At 36.4% G+C, this 21,195-nt stretch overlaps 1 protein-coding gene across 1 annotated transcript in view; it reads left to right on the top strand.

The window, feature by feature from the left end:
• Positions 1-21,195, top strand: part of DPYD (dihydropyrimidine dehydrogenase) — a 366,956-nt gene that overhangs the window by 12,649 nt on the left and 333,112 nt on the right. Inside the window, exon 2 of the mRNA XM_055724875.1 lies at positions 8,414-8,524. Coding sequence (XP_055580850.1) covers positions 8,414-8,524 — 111 coding nt within the window. The remainder of the gene's footprint in view (positions 1-8,413; positions 8,525-21,195) is intronic.

Here is a 21,195-nt window from a genome sequence, read left to right on the forward strand (position 1 = left end):
CCAGTAGTTCCATTGTCAGTTTTGTATTTTATCAGTGTATTAAACAGTTGCTACTGAAACTTTTGTACAAGTTTGCACATTAGTTGTACATAGGTAAGTTTACTTGTTGCTTAATGTTGCAACAGATTTAGAATATCAGTACTAATAGATAGTTGGCATGTTCTTGGAACAAATACAAATGTTCACGTGTTTCGAGCACTGAATGTACTAGATCTTTTGGATGTATATTGTTGTTTTCATCCTTGCATTTCAGGTTCATTTACTGGACTTTGAAAATCACCTTTTAACAAAGTTTTCAGAACATTGCTTTGCTCAGCTAAAATTAGTTCTGCTGATTTTGCCAATGATTAAACTTAAAGCAGTGATAACTTTTAATGCTAATTTCCCTCCTGTGATCAAAAGTCAGTAGAGCATTCACTTTTCATTAACTGACATGTTTCTAATGCAAGTTTGGGTTTTGGTTAAGCAAACACCCGCTATTGAGGGTTCTGTTGGGAGGTTCCATTATGGGTATACAATGGCATATTTTTGGTTTTGGCACTAAGTTTATTTCCAAAGGCAACTGAGCATGATTTCTCTTTCAATCTGTTTGTCTTCTTGCAGAAAATAGAAGTGAGATGTAAACGTATGTGTATGATAATTATCCTTTTTGCTGTGAGATATTCATTAAATGATTCTCCATGTGAGTGAGCAGTTACAAATGTTATTTAGTATTCCTCATATAACAGAGCAATTTGATGCACAAGCAGTCGAGGCATAGGTAAATATTATAGTGAGGAAACCAAAAACTTCTCTTATACCTGTGATGTAAACCTAAATATTTTCTGAAGCTTTAAGCTGTGATTTGTAAAGGTAACTCTGAGTGTAGTGGGTTTCACAGACTGTGGAGACCATGCACGTGCTTAGTTTTAAAGTAACAACAGCCGTGAAGCTAGGAATCAAGGCTGTGATGTGAATTGCTCAGGTTTTTTTGCACTTAGCCAATTGGTTGAATGATTTAAGACTGTCCAATTAGTCAGAAAATGTATTAAATTGTTAAATGTAGATGTAGAAGGATAGCTGCACCAAATTTTAAACTCTTCCATTTTTAAAGGCCATAAATTAATTAATATTTTAGTCAGCAAAATGAATATGGTAATAGTGAATGCGACTTTGAGTAAATCCATGAGAGCTGTGCTCAGCTATGCCTTCTCTGAATTTGCCGTGTTAATGCTAATAGCTTTTGATGTAATGTATTTTTTATAGTGTGAAAAATGTGATCTCATCACAGAGTAGGGTGTTCCTGGAGAAGCCTCCGATCTCACAACTTTATTTTATGGTACAGTGGAGTTTTAGCCTGCTTTGAGCTGTGTTGCATTTAATGTATACGTGCTTGTGTTAAATATGTGAATAATTCACAGAATGCTGCGATAGTACTTGGATGCTTAAAAGTTAAGTGCGGAGGGTGAGTAATTGCTTAGTTTTCCCTGTGAGGGTCAAGGCACTCTGCAGAGATTAGTTGTGTCGAGGAGGCAGCATGCAGAGTTTCCAGCAGCACAGTTTTCCACCTGGAGCTCTTCCAATAGAGGAAGTAACACTTTTTGTTTTCTGTTTTAATAAACCTTTTATAATTTACAGTAATACCTAGCATAAATGCATTGCTGAAGTAGAGGAATGAAGCTCTTGGTCTGGAAGTTTACCTACCAACAAAATTAAGTAAACTGTTTAGGTTTGTATAATTTTACTACTTTGTTTATCTGTAATGCATTAACTTTGCTTATGTAACAAAGGTGCCTGAGGTATATATACCACGCTTTTGTTAATATAGACATATTCCTAAGTAAGACTTTCCTGACTTTTGTGGGAGTGATTTAGAAAACTGCTCGTTTTGTTAAGAGACAGTATTTACATACTGCAGGGAAATTAGAGGACCATGAAAATCTGAAGTGGTAAAACTGTTCTGGAAAACCCACTTTCTAAGGATCCTGTAATGGGTCTAAGACTACACCTCTAGGATACCAGTATGCAGTGGTATTATTACAGGATAAAGAATAGTTTTATTTGTCACTAAGTATTAGTGGCTGTGTAAGGAGTGCAAGAAGCTGGAAAGGTGTTCTGATACACATGCAGTCTGTTTTAAGGGGAAATCTAAAGTGATGTGGAAATGTAAAGATGAAGATGTACATAGGTGCTATGCTAAAGGCATTGACCTGTCAGTTCACAGCTAGAACATGCTGACCACAAGTTCATCCATTGGCCTTCAAGTTCTTGCTCTTTTTGGAGACACTGAGCTTGTGTGGCTCAGAGAAGAAAAAAGTCTTGTGGTTAAAAGTTGAATCTTTTCCCAGGTGCGTTTGAGCTGCCCCCGGCTGCCCACATGTGTCCCAAGATTCAGGGTCAGGCCGCAGTCCCCTGAGCCTCGTGGCCCCAGTCCCATGGGAGGCATGTTTCCCAGTCACAGGCTGGCTGTCTCCCTGTGGAAGTGGCGCGCCATCTTTCAGCTCTCTGGACCTTGAGGACACTGGTTTGAAGATATCATAATGATGTAAATTGCTGGTTCTCAGGCATGGACACAGAGGGTCACCCAGAGAGTTTATCCTTGTTGAGAGAGATAACAAGGTTGCGGTTTGTCACACTACGATATACCGTAATATAAAGGACTTTCCAGTCAGCTTGTGACTTTGCTCACATGTGCAGCTGTTTGTGTCAGTAACAGAAAACCTATCTGGTAATATACAAAAATAATTCTTTAGGGTTTCTCTTCTGAGTCCCATGTTGTCTGGGATCCTTTCTGGTTCTAGAGTTGGGTTCTCCAAAGGCTGACCACGTTATTCCTCTGAATCTGTGGTCATTTCACATGTCATCAAGCTTTCTTGGGCCTTCATCACCTCACAATTAATCCAGGCCTGAACTACTGTGAAAGCAGTCTTTTTGAAATTTTTGGGTAAATTCCTAAGATGTATGATCAGCCAAGTTATGTAAATTGTAAAGATTCTCATTAGTTCAGATCTTGAGTAAGGAAATACACATTTGACACAAGTGTCAGTTTATGAGATATTCTATCATACGTAAGCATAAGGGAGGAATCCACGCTTTCCCATATTGTTTCAATAATAAAAAATAACACAGAGCTAGCTTCTGGAAGACATGAAATCATAGATACTTATGTTTTGAAATCTTGTTTATCTTTCAGTCTAACAAACTCTCCTAGGACTAGATCTTGCTCTTGCTTATTTGGTAATGAAACTTCCACTTGTAATAGTTAGGGACTTCACATGGTGTTTGAAGTGCTGCATCTAACTGATAGTGCTTCATGCAGCTTTCCAAAAGGCAGAGCAGATGAAAGAAGTAAAATGCGAACTAGGCAATTCAAAAAAGATATTAGTAGAAACAGTTCATGCCTTAGTAATTTTTATCTTAACTGACATGATTTTTAAACAACACTCATTATTCTGGGTCAGCTAATCTCATGAAAACAAATACTTCTAGCTTGGGTTCTTTGGTCTTTGACTGACTAACAATAATAACATTAGTTTCGTGTTTAGTTATACTATAAAATATCAGGGGAAAAACCCTAGCTACTTGTTTCTGTCAATGAATTAACACTTGCATAGCTTTGAAATTAATTGTTTAGTATGCTCATTACTCTTCGAAAAAATAAATATGTTCTCATTATGTTCATTTGGTGAACATATGTATCTTGCAATACGTTTAATGGTGCTTGCTGTGAGGGAGATTGCAACTCTTTTTAAGGAAATTGGGTAGATTAATGGAATAGGGTGGGTTAAATTGCTCTCCACATGCATTCCCTAGCATGCTTAGCCTACTCCTGAATTTTAATTGATATATAAGAAAGAGTTAGCTGAGGATGCTCTGTGAAGCAACTGGAGTAAACCAGGATATAACCTGTGTATTGTAGGGGCTGGGCTAGGTAAATGTGCTGTCTGAAGAAACAAAGCAAATAACACATGGGACCACATTTTATGCCCATAATCACAGTCTGCATGTGAACAGTTGCATTTTCAGCAGCTTCATTGCAGCTGTATGTGTATTCATCTGTGGTGAATTTCAGATGATATTTTGGGGCCGTTCATAACAAACTTCCTCAACAAGCTAGAGAAGGTGGATAGAATCCACGAAAAGAGGAAATTACTACTTTGTCTTATTAAGAAGCTGATAGAATTTTAATACTGCAACCTGTGACAGAGCCTGAAAAGGGTTTTTCTGATCCTTACTCTCGCTTTGAATTACCAGTAACAAAGATGAGGATTACTAAGGACTAAATAGTCCTGGTGCAACTCATTGGTTTCAGTAGGAGTTCTTCCAGAAGCAGAGTATTCTTAAATATTGTAATTTTACCAAATTTCCTTTTTCAAATGAGAGATAAGGTCCATGTAACTTTATTATTATAACGTAACATTACAAGGACACCTTGCTAAGGCTGTTACTTTGGCTTTTTTCTCTCCCTGTTCCTCCCCCCCAAAAAAAAAACCCAACCCAAAACAACAACTTAATGATTTAAAGAAAAGCTTTAAAAATTCGGAGTAAGGTGGTATGTTTTACAAAGACAATGCTGGAGTAGCAGGACTTTTTGACAACTGCCTTGAAGTTACTGCAGTCCCACCTATGATGTAAATTGTACTTTTTTTCTTAATGTCATCCCCTCTCCTCCTCTCTGCCCTCCCCTGCCCCCCCCCCCCCCCCCCCGATGGTGTTGGAGCATTCCTAATAACCACAGTGCTTCCGTAACTATATTTTATTTTGGTGAATATGCATTTAATTAAAAATAAGATTTAATTGTAATGGCTTCCTATGATTTCAACTAAAAGGGTGGCTTTATGAGGTGGGAATAAAATGGGTGTGACACTTTTAATGAAATTAAAAATGAAATGAAATTTCTATGCCAGAAGTTTATGTTGGATCGCTGCAGAGCATGTGGCAAACCTGTCTTGATTTACCTGAAAATGCTGTATCACAAACAGGATTCCTAACTGCAGAACTTGTCTATCCTGAATGACTGCCTTGAAATCACTTATTGGGAGTAATATTAATTCAAATTACTCACTGTAATATAACATGCTGTTTTAAAACTTTTACAGCCTTTTCATTAATAGATGATAGTGAAGATTAGAGCTAGTATTTTTTGTGTAGACTTCTTAATCATAGCCTTTAAAGTAGAAGCTGAGCAATAAACATCTAATGAATAGCTTATGGCAAGTTTATTCTCAGAAGCTACGTTATTGTGTTGGCACAGATCAACATAACCATTTATCACTAAATGCTCAAAATTTAAAAACTGTAGTGATCACTTATACATGCTAGTCATTCTCAATGTACATTACATATGAGTAGTTTATAGCATTTTAGGATACTTGCAACCTGAATCAATATATATTAGTTATAATGAATATGTTTCCTTCTAGAACAGGATGTATTAGGGAATTAAGCCATTCTTTAGTATTTTTTTAGCTTATGATAATCTTTGTCTTTTAAAATACATGAAAAAAATAATTGTTATGGGTTGTTATTAATGGAATTCCTTAAGATAGTTTTATTTGAGGGAGTCATCTGCAATATATATTGAGTTGTGTCATGTAGAGACAGACCACTTGGCTTTCTTCCCAAAGCGAAGTCTTCAGATTAATCTATGGAAATAGTGAAAGAAAGTATAATACTTTAGTGGCACCCATAATGATCGGTGTTGTGCAAAGCTTCAAGCTTAACTCTACTATTCATGTTGTGTGGCTGTACCACAAGTGTGTACTCAACATGGGCTGAATTTACTTCTGTGTACTTACTCAGCCCTATTTCTTTCTCCATCAACATAGTACATAGATTTCTAAAAAAATACAGCAGCATTGTATTCTGCTTTGCAGCCATTAATGATAGTGGATTTATATCTACTTTATTTTTAATGAAATAAATGTGCCCATTTGTGTAAACCACAAAATATATAATTCATGGATTTGCCATTACTATACAAATAGGATCTTAATGTGAAATCCAAAGGTCGTAGTATTCTGAAAAGTGATGTATTATGTACCCACATCCTCCATTGGGGAGCTTGATTCGTGCCCTTTCAACATCTGGAGAGATCAAACAACAGCTCATCTGGCAAGAATGAGAATTTATGTAGCAGAATAAGCATGGGATTGGGGCAAGCAAGATTACAGATGCTCAAATAATTCTCCTCACCAATGAGCTGCCCCTTTGGTCAGATGGCTAGTGTGTTTGAGAGGTTTGGAGTTTCAGGATTCCTTTCTTGATTGTCCAGGGTGGTTTAGTTTTGTTTAGCTCGGTGCACACATTAAGTGTTAGTTGCAACACTCCTAGAATTTTCTACTCGGTAATTTTCCACTTACTGGCTGACCTACCTGAATTTATTTGTTAAATTTACTAAATGTCTGACTAGCCATAAGCTGTGGAAAATCAGCCAGGGAACTGAAATGAATAAGAAGAAAGCACCCTCACTAATTTTCCATTCTGACAGTTTAACAGACCCAAAAGCATTTACATTGCTTTCCCATTTAGGCAGTTAACTTCTGAGTAGTTCTTAAACACCAGAGACCTCTAGGTAGGACAGCCACCTTGGTCAGCAATCCAAGATTTAGGCAGAGAGTATATTATTTAGGTAGTGGGAATATAAGCAATTTTTGCATTGTATGTGTGATTTAGTATGTTATGTGCCAGTTTTATTTCAGATTTAATTCTGGGACATGCTGCTCTACATAGTCCTTTTGGATTTCTGCAACTGTTGCGCTTGGAGCCATGTTCCTGCTGCAGAATTCCAACAGGAGCAAACATATGGGGATTCTTCCGTCCTTGGCTTGCCCCACCATTTGTTCCATGTTTTAAACCAACTGGTGCTGTACCCAGTGGAGTACATCTGTTACAGTTTATTACTAGAAATTTGCAATTCATTTCAGTTTGCTAAAATAATTATAATATTCATGGCCAAGGGTACTGCATTAAACAATTACAAAAGAGAGTAGGCAAAGTTTTGCTAAAGTGTACATCTGATTCAGGACCCTACTGCCCAGTTTGGGTGATTTGGGCACTCAGCATCCTGTCACCAATGAGTCAGATGTGCTCTGACAGTTGAGTTTGATCATCTTGAGAAATCAAAGTAGCAACTGAGATGCTGTAAGTGACATCCCTTATGTGAATGTCCCTGCTCTGTTTTAATTAAGAATGAAATAAATTAGCATAAACTGCCACTGAATGCGTTTGGTTGCCACATCTTGCCTGAGGTACTCAGCTGGGGAACACCCAGAAATGGAGCAGAGTCTTTACTGCTGGAATTGCAGAGGCACATCTAATAACATCCTCTAACTCTTCCTGAAAGTCAGCAGCATGTAGGCTGCTATCTAGTCTATACATTTTTTAATATTGCACCCCACTTTTTTGTTTCTTTGTGCCTTAGCCAATCTACATGTTGCTGTATTGGGCTATGTTGTTATTTGCAGGTAAACTTTGCAAGTAAGTGGGACTTCTGTTTTGTGGGAAAAATGGATTACCGATCAGTCCAGAGTCAAACGTGAAATAGTTGATTAGAAAGTGAACCCTTTGCATTTAAAAAGAAACCCCAAAAGTCCCCACAAACATCAGCACAATAAAATCTTAATACAAGAGAATACTTCTCCAACATTATCACCCACTCAGGCAGACTTTTAAAATAAGGAAGCATCCTGATAGAGTATTGATAGCCCTATCATACTCATCATGTTCAGTCTCCATTTCTGTAAGTCAGTCTCGCACATCTTTGACATACAGTAACAGAATAAGCACACCCTGTTCACCACAGTGGAATAGTATAGTGCTAAAGTCAAGTTTTATTAAAGGAAAACTTACAAAACCGATTCCAGGAGTTACAACCAAGAATATGACAGTTTTGGTTCTCTATCACAGACCCACGTCTGGATCTGTCATTTGCACACTGTTTGCTCTCACCCCTTGAATTAAATGAGGTCAGTTTTGCTATGGAAACCTGTCATTTGTCTGATTTTAAAAAAGAGCTTGAGTTCCAATAAGCTAATTTGATTTGAGTTGCTCTCTTTGGTGCAAACAATACAACCCCTATATTGTAAAAATTTTTTGCTTGTTTTGCTTTACAAGTGTTACTTGGAGTGATACGATGAGGCAGAATTATGTGTTTCTGTATGCTGTACATAACAACCATCCGGGAATGGAAAACATTATCATGGCCACTAAATATAATTCTGTTTTCTAACAGTCCAAGAAATGTCTAAATATTCATACTCTTAAGTAGTATGGAAAGTACAAATCTTAAGCAAATTACTATCAAGTTGGGCTACAATGGGGAGTAATTGTTAGTTTTGCGTATCACTGTAACTGTGAGGTGCGATTTTAAGAGGCTTTGAACTTTTTTTGAAATTTTATCTATATTTTAATATTTTACATTCTCTTTCTACAGAACATTCTGGCTTTAAATCCCCGAAAACAGACGCATGCAACTCTTCATTCAACTGCAGCAAAGAAACAAGTCAAGAAGCAATGGAAAAGGAATTCTGACAAAAGCTGTTCAGTAAGTGCACGTTTATTTTTTGGGCTTACTATTTTGGAACATGCAATAAGTCATTGAGGCTGTTAGTTGTGTGAGAAATTCAAATGTGAGTTTCCTGTGTTGTTCAGTAGCCGAATTTGGCTCCTAGTTCTGTTCCTGTAAATGCAGTTACTTTGTGATCTGCTGTTTACTTTTCAGAACCCAGTACATGCCGTACCTTTTTCCTTTTTGGTGATTTAGTAAGTCTCTGATGCAACTTTTTCCCCTTTTGTAATGGAGTGTGATCAGTCTCAAGTGTCATGCAGTATCACAGCTGGCTCACCACTTCCCGTGCCTCGCAGAGCCGCTCTCCCTGGGTAGCCAGCATCAGCTGCCTCTTCTGCCACTTGCTCCTTTCCTTTCTGTTTTCCAAGAGTAACACCGGGTAGAGCAGCACTTAGCTATCCTTTTAAAGACTGTTAAAGGTAGTTTTGTTCCAGTATAGAACTGGGGGAACCCATCATCTGTACTTATGTTTTACATATTTTTTTATATATATGTATCGACCTATACGTGTACTATATATAGATGGCCCTATGTATATATGTTATATATAAATATATAAAGCTTAGATTAAAACATGGCTCTGGATTTTAAATTTTGTGCATTGCATTTTTCAGGAAATAGGTGGTTTAAGAATAAATATTTTTTTCATTAGAAACTGTCTGTGTTCTTCAATATTTCTGCCATTAGATATAATTTCCTCTCTAGGTATTCAGATTCTTAGTCTCAGTGTGATATTCATCTCATCCTATCAGACTTTGTTGTCTCTTTGATCTCTCATCTGATTAGAAGGTTTGTAGTGGTTTTACTGTCTTCCTGCAGATTCTCTTAGATAATCCTCTAAATTCAGAAGTCTTTTAGGTAGAGTACTATATCTGCAAACTATTTCCCTTATGGGTATAATGTTATGCTGTCTTTTCATAGTGTCATCAAAACACTTTCTCCCACTAAGTAGGAAAATTCAGGTTTGAAAGCTGATAGTAGTTTATAATAATAAAAAAAATAAAACCAAACCAAAACACAAACGAACCCCCCTCCCCTCCAAGCTTCTCAGTTTCTCAAAATCCAGTGACCCACAAATACTTGCTGGGAGGAGCACCAACCCAGGGTATCCTTAGCATTTCAACTATATTCTACGATAGTTTTCCTGTTTTATAGCATTGATTATAAGAATCTGTCTCTTTACTATAGCGAATATTCCTATTTTCTTATTTTATTTATTGGCTTAATAATGTTGTAATAACCAGAAATTAATGTACACGACAAGTTTCTGTTTGTGAACAGGGATGATTATTTTGGCATGTCTGATGCAGTTATTGCCCACAAATGTCTGTTCCTGCTGCACAGATAGTTGAGCTGCTCAGCAAGCTGCTCCTGGACAGCTGCAGTTTACGTTATGTTTTCAGGTGACCTAAAATCAACACTGGGCTGTAAACTCCTCTGTTTCAGAAGCTGTTTGTTGAGAAGCTCAGGTATCCATGCAGCAGGGCAGGTAGGTATCTGTAACCTGATTAGCTGTTCCAATATAAATTATCCTAGTTAAACTTCAAAATATAGCATACACTTATATATATATAAATCTTCCTACCGAGTGTGTTAACACACATTTTTGAAAGCTTCTAGGGTTTAAGGTCACTTGCTTATCTCTGAGCTTCTCCACGTATCAGCCGTGTTTGGTTTTTTGCATTCAGTTTATTCATAAAATATTTGATAGTTGAGGTTTTGCATTTGATTGTGGAAGTACATAGCTTTCTAGAAATTGTCTCTCTTCCTGTGTTCCTTCACATAGTTGTGTGTGCGTACCTCGTGGTATCTGAAATGTTCTTGCATCCCTGAGGTCTGAACTTCTTGGGCTGTGCAAACAGCATTGATTTTGGGTTCATTGCTAGCTTGTGCGATGTAGATGGATTTTCTTTTGAATGTCAGATGTTGCAGGATGTTGTTTTGGCATAGGTTTACAATCTAATAAACAACTTGATTTTATAGTTCTGCATTACTGCATGGAGATCTGTGACAGACTGACACACTGTCATGTGTTGCAACTTACAGGGTTAAAGGTTAAGAGACAAGCAAATAGATACAGCTGGAACATACCACCATTATCACAGCGAGTTCTTATACTGTATATTATGAATTATTTGGTAGAAGTGTCACGTTGTTTAGTTTGCAAGTTCTGATAAATGTAAAATACTAGAAACTGTAAAGGGGTAGTCCTTATTTCTAGACCAGTAATGGTTGTAATTTTTAGAACTGACAAAGTTTTCTTTACTCAGAAATATGTAGCTTACTTTTACTGTGCAAGATTTATCACGTAGCTTACTACTGTGGCAGAACAAGACCTCCAAGACTGAAGAAATCAAACCTAAACATTTGTCTGGTATCCCATTACATAAAAGGCATTAGGAAGAAATGAGAGACTTCTTACATTCTTGAAATCATTGTTGTTGAGTGGTTTTAATAAACAAATTAAACAAAATGATAGAATCTTTTCCTAGCCTTTCTAAAACAAGAAAGCTAATGTGGAAAAGGATACATTGCGCACAATTTTGTATTAGGGTCTAAAAAGCCATTGACAGTAAAGTTGAGGCCAGGTAATGAACAGGTCAAGGTCCATAGGAAGTATGCTTGTTTGCATTTCCTTAAAATCTGAATTTAGCTTTTAGCTTTGGATTCTTTTAAAGCTGTACGGACGCTGCCTTTGCAGAATTACTGTTGGAGGGAAGGTGGGAGTATGAAAATACAAAACTAATTAAATTAGCAGCCCTCAAAACTCTGAACAAAAGCTGCATCTGCTGAGGCATGCACACAGTGACTTTGTAATGTCTAATACACTTCCAGATGGCAGACTTACATATTTCCTCAAAATAATTACACAAGTGAAATTTTAACTCCTAGTTTGCTCTGAGACACTTTGCACTGCCCATTAAATGAGTTTTGAAGTAGAAAATGAGTGTCAATATCTTTCCTCAGCATTGGAAAAACATTCTCCTTAAGGAAGTTTCAATTATACTTTTGATGAGTGCTATTGGTTATTTACTGTGTTGTCAACCATATTTTGATGTAGAAATGACTTATAGCTATAGGTGCAGGATCAGTCAGCTTTCCTTCTGAAATTTTAACTCGGAGATTTATGTCAGAGTAGGTAAACTCTTTATTGCTGAGTCACCCTTGGAACAGTGCTAAAGGTGAGCATTAACATGGGTTTCTTCCGTATCATGCTGAAAGGTGTTATAAACAGATGCCACTAGTCTGTCTGGGGAAACAAAAATTTCTACTGGCCAGAAGAAATTAAAAGTAGAAGAGTTTTGAGATGGCTATACTAATAGTAAATCTTGGAGAAGGAAGCAAAATTTAGATATATTAGGTCATCAATTTAGAGATACAACTAAAGCAAAAGAATGAACAGGGGAAGCTCAGAGGACTTGCTTTGATTTCAGGGTTTTCCTAGGTAGTTACGGATTGTTTAGACATCAATTTATGTTTTTATTTATGGTTTCCAACTGTCTATAATTCCATTTCTGTATGTATTCTGTGCTTGCTGACGTTTAAATCACGAACCTAGATGGGCACACATTGTGTGCATTTGCATTACACCCAGCACACTGAATTCCTCGCTTTACGGATAAGATTTCTAAGCATTATGGGACAAGGGCTGCTTTTACCTTGTACACGTGTGGTTTGTTGTTTTAATGAAATTTACCTCCTCAATTTTTATAAAATCACTTGTCACTGGAGGATTCAGTGGGATATTGTAGTCCAGTCTTTTTTTGTAGTGAAACCTTGGAGGTACCTACCAAGGAGAGGTGAGTAGATGTTATAAACCCACCTATGTAGTCAGACTTTCTTCAGTTTCTGCATTTAGAAATAATAGTCATAATTGCTCCAGATGGAAGAGTTGGAAGTATTTCAACAAGGCAAGAAAGGTGAAAAGGAAATGGGGTTTAAATTGGTTTGTAGTTAATTGCCATAGCCTGTAACAGTATTGATTTTCTGGCAGTAGGAGCATTGTTCTTTGTCCTTACATTTGCTAAGCCCAATCAGCATTGTGCAACAAGAGCCTGCCTTTCTTAAACAAAATAATTGTTAAGCTCAGCTGTTTTTTTGCAGGGCATCACTTTGGGGCAAGAGTCTTTAACTATTCTGTGGCTCTTTCCAGCCATTAGAGTGAACCGAATTCCTCACCTAGTCGTTCTGTGCAACATTAAGGTAGAGCTACCAGACTGCTTTGTGCTAACAGTGTAAAGTGAGACCTGCAATTCATTGCAAGGTGTTAAAGATCGTGTTGCTCTTTAAATTTGGAGGCAATTACTCCCTTAAAACAGTAGTAATAATTGTCTGCTAAAACTTCAAACTGCTTTTCACTTTGGTAGTGTTTCTGTGGCTGTCACTGCTATCTGTGAACATCTGCAGAAAGAAATTCTTACTTAAAAAAAAAAAAAAGTTTTTTGAGTACCTCTTGGTGTACAAATGTCCAAAAGAACCTGTAAATATGATGATTCTTTCTCAGCTCTAATCAGTGTGTTACTCTTAAGTACTTCCTTCCAGTAAGATGGAGAAATGCCATGTGATTTTTGTGCTCAATAGTGTACCACACGTACAGAATAATCAAGTTATCAGCTCACAAATAACTCATGGGTTGAAGCAGAAATAGTGCAAATTGCAAACAAGTAGATATGAAACCCAGTTACCCAAGGCCTGAAATCAAGAACCTTGGTGAATAAATGCTTTTTTAGTGAATAATTTGGCCATTTTTAGACATGTATTGATGAAAGATTATGTATTTATAAATAAAAAATAATCCCAAATATTGTAAAATAGAGAACATTCATTAAAGGGAATCAACTCAATTATCTCTATAATCTAAATGTATAGTTTACCTTTGCAAATATTTATTTTTGTCTGCATTGCATATGAATATGCAAGTTTAGCTCTTTTCTGAATGGATATACAATGGCAGATGTCTCTCTAATCGCTGCTCTATTCAAACATTAATTGGTAGAACATATGTAGAATTCTACTAGTCTGAATAGGTATAGGATAGCAGCAGTCTTTTTAATCACATCACTATTCAACCACTAATTGGTGTGATGATTAAGGGACATTAGAGGGAGCACTTTGACATCTGATTCTTTGAACTGATGTCGCTCAGGCTGCACTGTATTCATCATGGCCAGACTGCTTTTTTAAATAAAACGCTCTGATTCCCAAATGTGGAAAATACTGCATTAGGATCTACTGAGGTGATTAGGGAATTTGAGAATGATTCTTTTATTTAACTAGTGATTGACTGTATCTGCACAAACTATTCATATGAATAATGCATGGGTTACTGAGTATCAGAAAGAGCTGAGAAGTAACATCAAGAGATTTTCTCTTTTCTCATAGTGTCAATAATTAAATATTAATACACATTTTAAAATGTACCAGTTTAATCATTTAGCAGTCAAACTCCTACTCATGCATTTTTTAGATTAACTAATTACTCTGCATTTTCTCCTATCGATACCATATGCTGGCATTTATAACCATTTTAATGGAATAAAGGGGTTTAAATGCTTATATATGACATCACTTATACTTGGTCTAAGAAATGCATGTTATAATTCTTGATTTTTCTGTTTTATTTTAGTTTCATTGTCTTAAGGTATACTCATTAGAATATCTCAACAGCTCCTAACTTGCCTGACTGCTACAAATTAGTGCTTTTATGCACATTTTCTGTTTATCAAATTGTAAATACTAGCTGATGGCAAGTTATACCAAATCATTTCTTAGTCTGCTGCAAAAGGTTCCTTCTTAACATGTGGCATTTTTGGGGTGCTCTGCAAAACCACCTCTAACCTCTTAACTTCCTCTGAACAGAGTTCTTCAGATTTGGTTTTCTACAGATTTGATGTTGGATGATTCCCCTTCTCACAAAGCAGTACTCACCAAGGGTTTTTAGTTCCAGGTGTATTTCTGATTGTAACCATTTCAAAACCAAAGTGCCTCACAGTTGCAAATTGATTTTACACATCCATATATGACAAAACGAAAAATGCTTGTCTGCTGCAAATGCTGAATTCTAGGTAAGTCTAATCAACTTATTCCCCTTCATTAAAGCTTCACTGTGAACTTTCATCTTCTGCTTAGCTTAATATTCTTTCGGACATGGATTGCTATATGTGCACTTTCCTGTGGTTATTGGATGGAGATAAAGGTGCCTTCTTGTGTAGGTGTATTGGAAAACTGAACAAATAACAAGGCTAGCTTCTCTTTCTTTAGCCCTGCTACTCACAGTTGGGGTTTTTTTGTAAACCATTGCCTATACTGAAACCAGTACTGCTCTTTTGTTCTTTCCTTTCCTCTCTAGACTTTCTTCTTGCATAGCAAAAGCCTCATCGCTGTTCTGTTTAGAAATCTAGAAAAACAAAAATTATTATGAGCTTTAGGCTGAGAAATTGTAAGTGCTGGAACATAGTTTCTTGGAGAAACCTGAGCTATTGATGGTCCGTTCGTAATTACTCACCAGATCTGTTTATAAGTGTTTTAAGTCCTGGAAGACATGTGCTTACTAGAAGTAAAAGGAGCTGAAAGACCAATTTTAGTGTGAAGGAAGTAGTATAGCTTGCTGAATGCTGTGTTTTAAACAGGACTGGTAGCACTGTCGATTATGAAGTTGCACTGAAGTGTTCATTACAAGACCCAGCTTGTAATTTGTCTGCAACTTTGCCATGTATTTGGGCAACAATTTTCCAAGTACCAAGCTGTCAATTCTTTTATGCATATTAAAAAAATCATTCATATATGCACATAAAAAAATAACTAAAGTATGAATAAACAGGTCTGGGAGAAGAGTTTGGTTTTGATCTTTTAACCAATCCTGGTAGCATTATATTTAAAACTCACTAGTGTCTTCATGCTTTAAAGCAAGGATGTGTAACAGGCTGGGGATTGAAAAAGTATGTAGGTACAACAGAACTGTCCAGAAGCTTTGAAAACCTTATCTTGATCAGTTTCTGCTGCATTTTTATCACAATATACAGTGGAGAGCAGTTATCTGCATCATCAGTTGTGGCTCCTTTGCTTATAATAGTCAGTATTCTTTGCTTACAGTAGCGTCCTGGTTTTAGGAACTCCTGAATTTGTGGTGGTAAACCTCAGGAAAGATTTGAGACTTTCATAATGATTTCTTCTTTTGTTTTATAACTGATGTATTGTTTGAACAGAGTGTTGAAAATAAACCTAGTATCTCTTCCAGTATTGATAATCAGAAATAATGTTTTTGTGAGTCTTCAGTCAGCAAAGATGCTAGGTACTCCTTGGTATAAGAATGTTCCTTAAAGTGTGTGTGCTTCCTATGGAAGTAATGGAAACTGGTGGGTCCAGTCTCTGGAGCTGTGGTGTTGCCATGTTGAGGCACATTCCTGTCTTCAGAAAGCTACATGTACGTGTTTTCTGAGTCACTTCTTCCATCTTCAATCAGTCAGTTTCATCGGCAAGTATGTGGAACAATCACTCAGCAAAAGTTTGTTGCCCTTTAATAGTGAGAACAGAACAGCAACCTATTGTTGCTTACTCGCTAGCTGATGGGGAAGAGGTTTCCTTATATAAAGATAAAGATGCTACTACATGCATTCTGTTTGAAGATTTATCAAGTTGCAATTCATGTATTTTCCTTTAAAAAAAAAAAAGTTGAAGATTCCTTCTTCACGTATCATGTGAGAAGGAATGTTATTAACATTGCTAAATCAAGTAAACAAATTAAGAAGCGTCCAAATGACAACTTGTGTAGTTGCCTTAAAAGATATGCACTATTCAGGAAAGACAAAGGTGTCAAGTGTTTTACATTAGTTATGCAACAGACAGTAAAATGATAGCAAGGGTGAAACTGAATCTTTATGGATCAAAATCACTTTAGGGAAGGGTAACAAACTTGTTTCTAGTGTGTTGAGAATATGCTATAGAGTCTCCACACAGCAGGTTTAAATTTGGCTATGGCTGTAAATAGAAATCAATCTAATCATAGAATCATAAAAATGTAGGTTTGGGAGGGATAGTGAGAAAATTTCTGGGTTGTGACAGAACGATATATAGCTAGACATTTCTTGACAGATATTTGTATAAGCCACTTCTAAAAGCATATAATGTTGGAGACTTCTCATTTGTAGTGTTTAATCAATGCAACAGCAAGTTTTTTCCTAAAATATATTTAATTTGTTGAAGATCAAATTGTCATCTTGTCCTTCTGCTTGAAGAACAATTGATGATTGTTCCCTTTTGGTATAAAATCTGTTATGTTAGAACATTCCTGTTAGATACCCTTCCTGTTCTCTATTTTACTTCAACTCTTCTTTGCTGATCTTGTTTTTGGAAACTGTTATTTTGTTGCTTTTATTTGGATTTTCATTTTCTGCATCTTTTGCTAATTGTGATGATGAAAAATTACACAATTTTTCAGCTGACATCTAGCTAGCACCAAGTAGAAGGAAATAATTTCTTTACTTCATATGCTGAACTATCCCACAATGTGCTGTCCCCTCTGCAAGAGCACTGTTCTCTTGTGTTTGACTTATGGCCTAAATTCTGACCCTTCAGTTTGCCTTGATTTTTAAATTCTTATCATGACTTTTAAAATGTTCAATATTTCCACCTTCCCTGTTTCCCTTATTCCATCAAACACGGTGTCGGCAGAAACTATTAGTACCTTCTTCTTTTCCAGCTATCCAAGTCACTGGGGTCCTGGGTGAGTCATAAAGTGTCTTGATTCAGGTCCTTTCTTGGTGACAGAAAAGAAGCTAGGGGTTGTTTTTCAGCAAGCTGTGCACTCACTGGATATTTGTTTTATTTAGACCACATTTTTAATGGGCTTATGAAAATGTGCTATGGAATATATATTAAAAAAAGTTTACTCAAGATTTGTCACATCTACCACTTATTCTTGAGTCCATTCATCCTCTTAATGATATAAAATAAGATTGATTTAACTTTGGTTTTACATGCCCATGTTGGCTTTTTTTATATCACATTATAATTTTTAATACATGCATGCAGTTTTCTCTGCTGGGGGCTATAATTGGTATTTTCAGTCCCTTTTTTGTGAAGGGAAGCATTATGTCAGTCTCTTCTGGCCTTTTGGAACTCCAAGCCCTCAGAGTCTTTGAGTGCAAATGATAGTGGTCCACACATTGCTTCAGTTAGCTCCTTTATGACTCAGTGATAGATGAACCGCATCTGTATGATTAAAAGTAAAATATTCCCAAACCTCTTTTTTCCATACTCAAGCCTGCAACCCTATGTTCTTGCTAAAAATAGTATTTTCAGTAATAGCTATGGCCATACCATGCCATCTTCATAAAGAGAGCAGGGAAGGCTCTGAATAATTCCGTTCACTCTGCATCATTTGTTACTTGCTCTCCTTTCCTGTACGTAACCTGTACTTCTCTTTATTTTCTTCTTACTTCTCACGTATATGAAACAGTTTTCTTCTTATTATTACTCCTTGCTAACTGAAATTTACTTGGTGCCTTAGCTTTCTGATTTTATTCCTACAGTGCTTGTGCTGTTCATTTATACTTAGAAATTTATATACTTAGGTATGTGTCATAGTTTCCCTGCTTTTGTGATTTTGATTTCCAGGCCATGGGGGGAGACACGGTACAATCATAAAGTTCTGTGAAGTGCTTGCTTTTTTAATTTTTTTGCTTTGCTCAGGAATAGTTTCCTTTTGTGCATTTCTGTCAGGGTTTGCCCTTTCTCCTGTTTTCCTTTACTGATCAGTGTATCTTTCAGGTGACGTACCAAGCTATGCCTGAGTCTATTGAAATTATATTTTCTGGAGTTCACTGTCCTCATTCTGTTACCCTCACAACTTTCTATACTTGGAATTGATCGTAATGCTATTAGAGAGATAAATTATTGTAAGACATTTTGATTTTTTTTAAATTCAGCCTGGAAAACCAGAGATCCTAATAATGGCAGGGTGCAGGTATTTTTTGACGTGATAACTGACAAACTTTGTTAGTAACAGTCATTAAATCAGAAATGCTAATATAAAATTCTAAGTAGTATCAACTCTTACTAATTGAGGTATCAAGCTGAATTGACTTCAGCCTTACATTTAGTAAACAGGAAGTCATAGAATAGATAATCACAAAACGCAATGTTCATCAGGCTTTTTTTGGGTGTTAATTTAGTATAAATTCTATGGAATTGCCAACCTTTATTTTACTATTTTGTAAGACAAACTCAGAAGTCAATAAAACTATTTAGATCTGTGAACTGAACTAAACAGCTAAAGCACATGAATTTTGAGGAGTTTGTTATTAATTCAAATACAAAAGTTATCCGGAATTTGCATCCCGATTTGTAAAGAAGAGTTTCAGGCTGAACTGGAAAACAACTTCAAAAGGACTATTTAGAGGTATGAGAATAACCCATAAGGAATTGAAAAAATTGGGATTGATGGGCAAAGCAGGAAGTACAGAGGGAAAAGTGAGAACTTTGAAAAGTCAAGTTGAGTCACACCTGGTGAAAGAAATTAAAACAAATAGTAAAAGGTTATTCAGCTATATAAAACAAATAGTGAAAGGTTCTTAAGCTATCTAAATTAAAAGAAATAAAAGAACACAGAAAGTCAGTGTGAAGATAGGATTAAACATCCTAGATATTGTCTAAAATCAGTGTAAATCATTTTCCTAGTTTCAGTAAAACGGGGGTAAAACAAGAGGTGGCTAATGGGCAGACTAGTGCAGAAATGGCTATTATCCCACAGGCCAGAAGGAAAACTTGGAGGGTTTCATCTCTCAAGTCAAAGGGACAGGAGAATGTCCATAAAAGTATCACAGAAAAATTGACATGTGAAATTATAGGCCTAAGAGTAAAGCAAGCTCTATGTTGTAGCACTTTGTTAAAGAATAGCTGATGCAGATTCTGTATGTTAAAAGACAGAATTGATGGGCAGCTGTCAGTCTCATGTCAGCAGCATGCAAAACTTTGAAAACAAATTTTGAAGCAAAGATACAGTAAACACTTTAAGGTAAATATAAGATGGAATAAGACATACTGGGCTTTATTATAGGGATAGAGCATGACATACAAGATTTTTTTTTTACCGAATTAATAATGAATTATCATCTGCTTATATTAGAAAATTAACATGGATAGGGACTGGCTGGAAAGGAAACAAGTGAGTAGTGCTTAAAAAAGAGCTACTGGGCTTTGAGCAGAGCTTGTTGAAGGATCAGTCTTCAGATTCATACCATTTAATATTTTCATTAATGAGCTTGACATAAATATTAGGAGCATCTTCCCAGAAAGCTGACAGGCACTGTCAATACAGAAGGAAGTGTAACATCATAAAGAACTGTGACACTGAAGTTTAGAATAAAAAAAAAAAAGATAAGAATAAATTTAATACTGCAATTAGGAGGCTGTACAGCCAAGGGCTGAAGTTAAGAATGACTAGGAGCTTAGTGGTTGGAATTAAGAGAAAAGATGATTTAGAAATACCAGCTGATCAGAGGGTAATGGCTCCATCAACTGGGTGAGGAAATCTGCATGTGAACTGAACGTGAAAGCAAGAGAGAGAGTAACTGATCATCCAAGTTGTCACTTCCAGTCTCCTGTATACTTCAGTGTTTTGGACCATAGGTGTCTGATACAGCATGCTCAATTACTTGATAGATTTTCTGTGCTGACCTGCAACCTGTTAAAAGGGGGTATTGATAGTATGTAGAATAAATTGCTTTTAAATCACTTCAGATACCATAGTGATGAGTGTCATTGAAATAGTCATGGGGGAAAATAGTTGTACCTTCAAGTAACATTTTGAATAGTGTGCAGTAAATAAGGCTACACACTAAGCACAACTGTTGAGAGACTATTGATTTAGTGAGCACTCTGTTCTGTCTTCTGAGTCAGGCAGCACTTCTGTGTAAAATAGCATATGATCATATCATTAAAACTGGTGGTTTTGCTGCATACATGTGAAGTGGCCAAATCAAGTTTTGAAAGAGCAAACCTTTTTTAGGCACTTTTGAATTTAAGTGTTTGACTTCACAATGCCTGTGTGTGTTTTATGGTGGCCAGTATCACCTATGGGTTCTGCTGTGTTCTCCAACCAACTCTACGTACCTTTACTTCAGCCTTCAATTTCTACAAACGTTATTGTGGGAATGAGGTTAATAAACAGGGGTGATATACCTCATTATGTATTAGTTTCTGGCCTTCGTTTACCTCCGTGGATCATTTGCAGTTTCTCTTTACGATGTAACAATTTGTAGCTGACAGATGTGGACTGATGCTGTTAAATATCTTTTTAAGGTGTGCGCTCTGATGTGTGTTCTTTTCACTTGCTGCTGATACTCTGCTATGCAGACATCCAACTGCTTTGAGGCTGATTTAGCTATATAAAAAAATCCCCAAGTAATAACACTGATTTTGATGCCATTCAGAAAAATATATGTTAACTGAACATTTTTTCCATTCTGTGGGACTTCATCACAGGTTGGTCCTTAGCTAAATTACGTAGTTATCTTTTGCTTTAGTATTTGTATTTCTTGATTCCACTTCCAGGACTCCTGATATCCTAAAAGTTTTTGTCCTTTGGATAAGCATTATTTCCATATCAAAATTAAAAAGACTTTTCTTTCTCAGAAGTTGCCATTGGC

This window comes from Falco cherrug, chromosome 12 (genome assembly GCF_023634085.1).
Source record: "Falco cherrug isolate bFalChe1 chromosome 12, bFalChe1.pri, whole genome shotgun sequence".
Lineage (NCBI taxonomy): Eukaryota > Metazoa > Chordata > Aves > Falconiformes > Falconidae > Falco > Falco cherrug.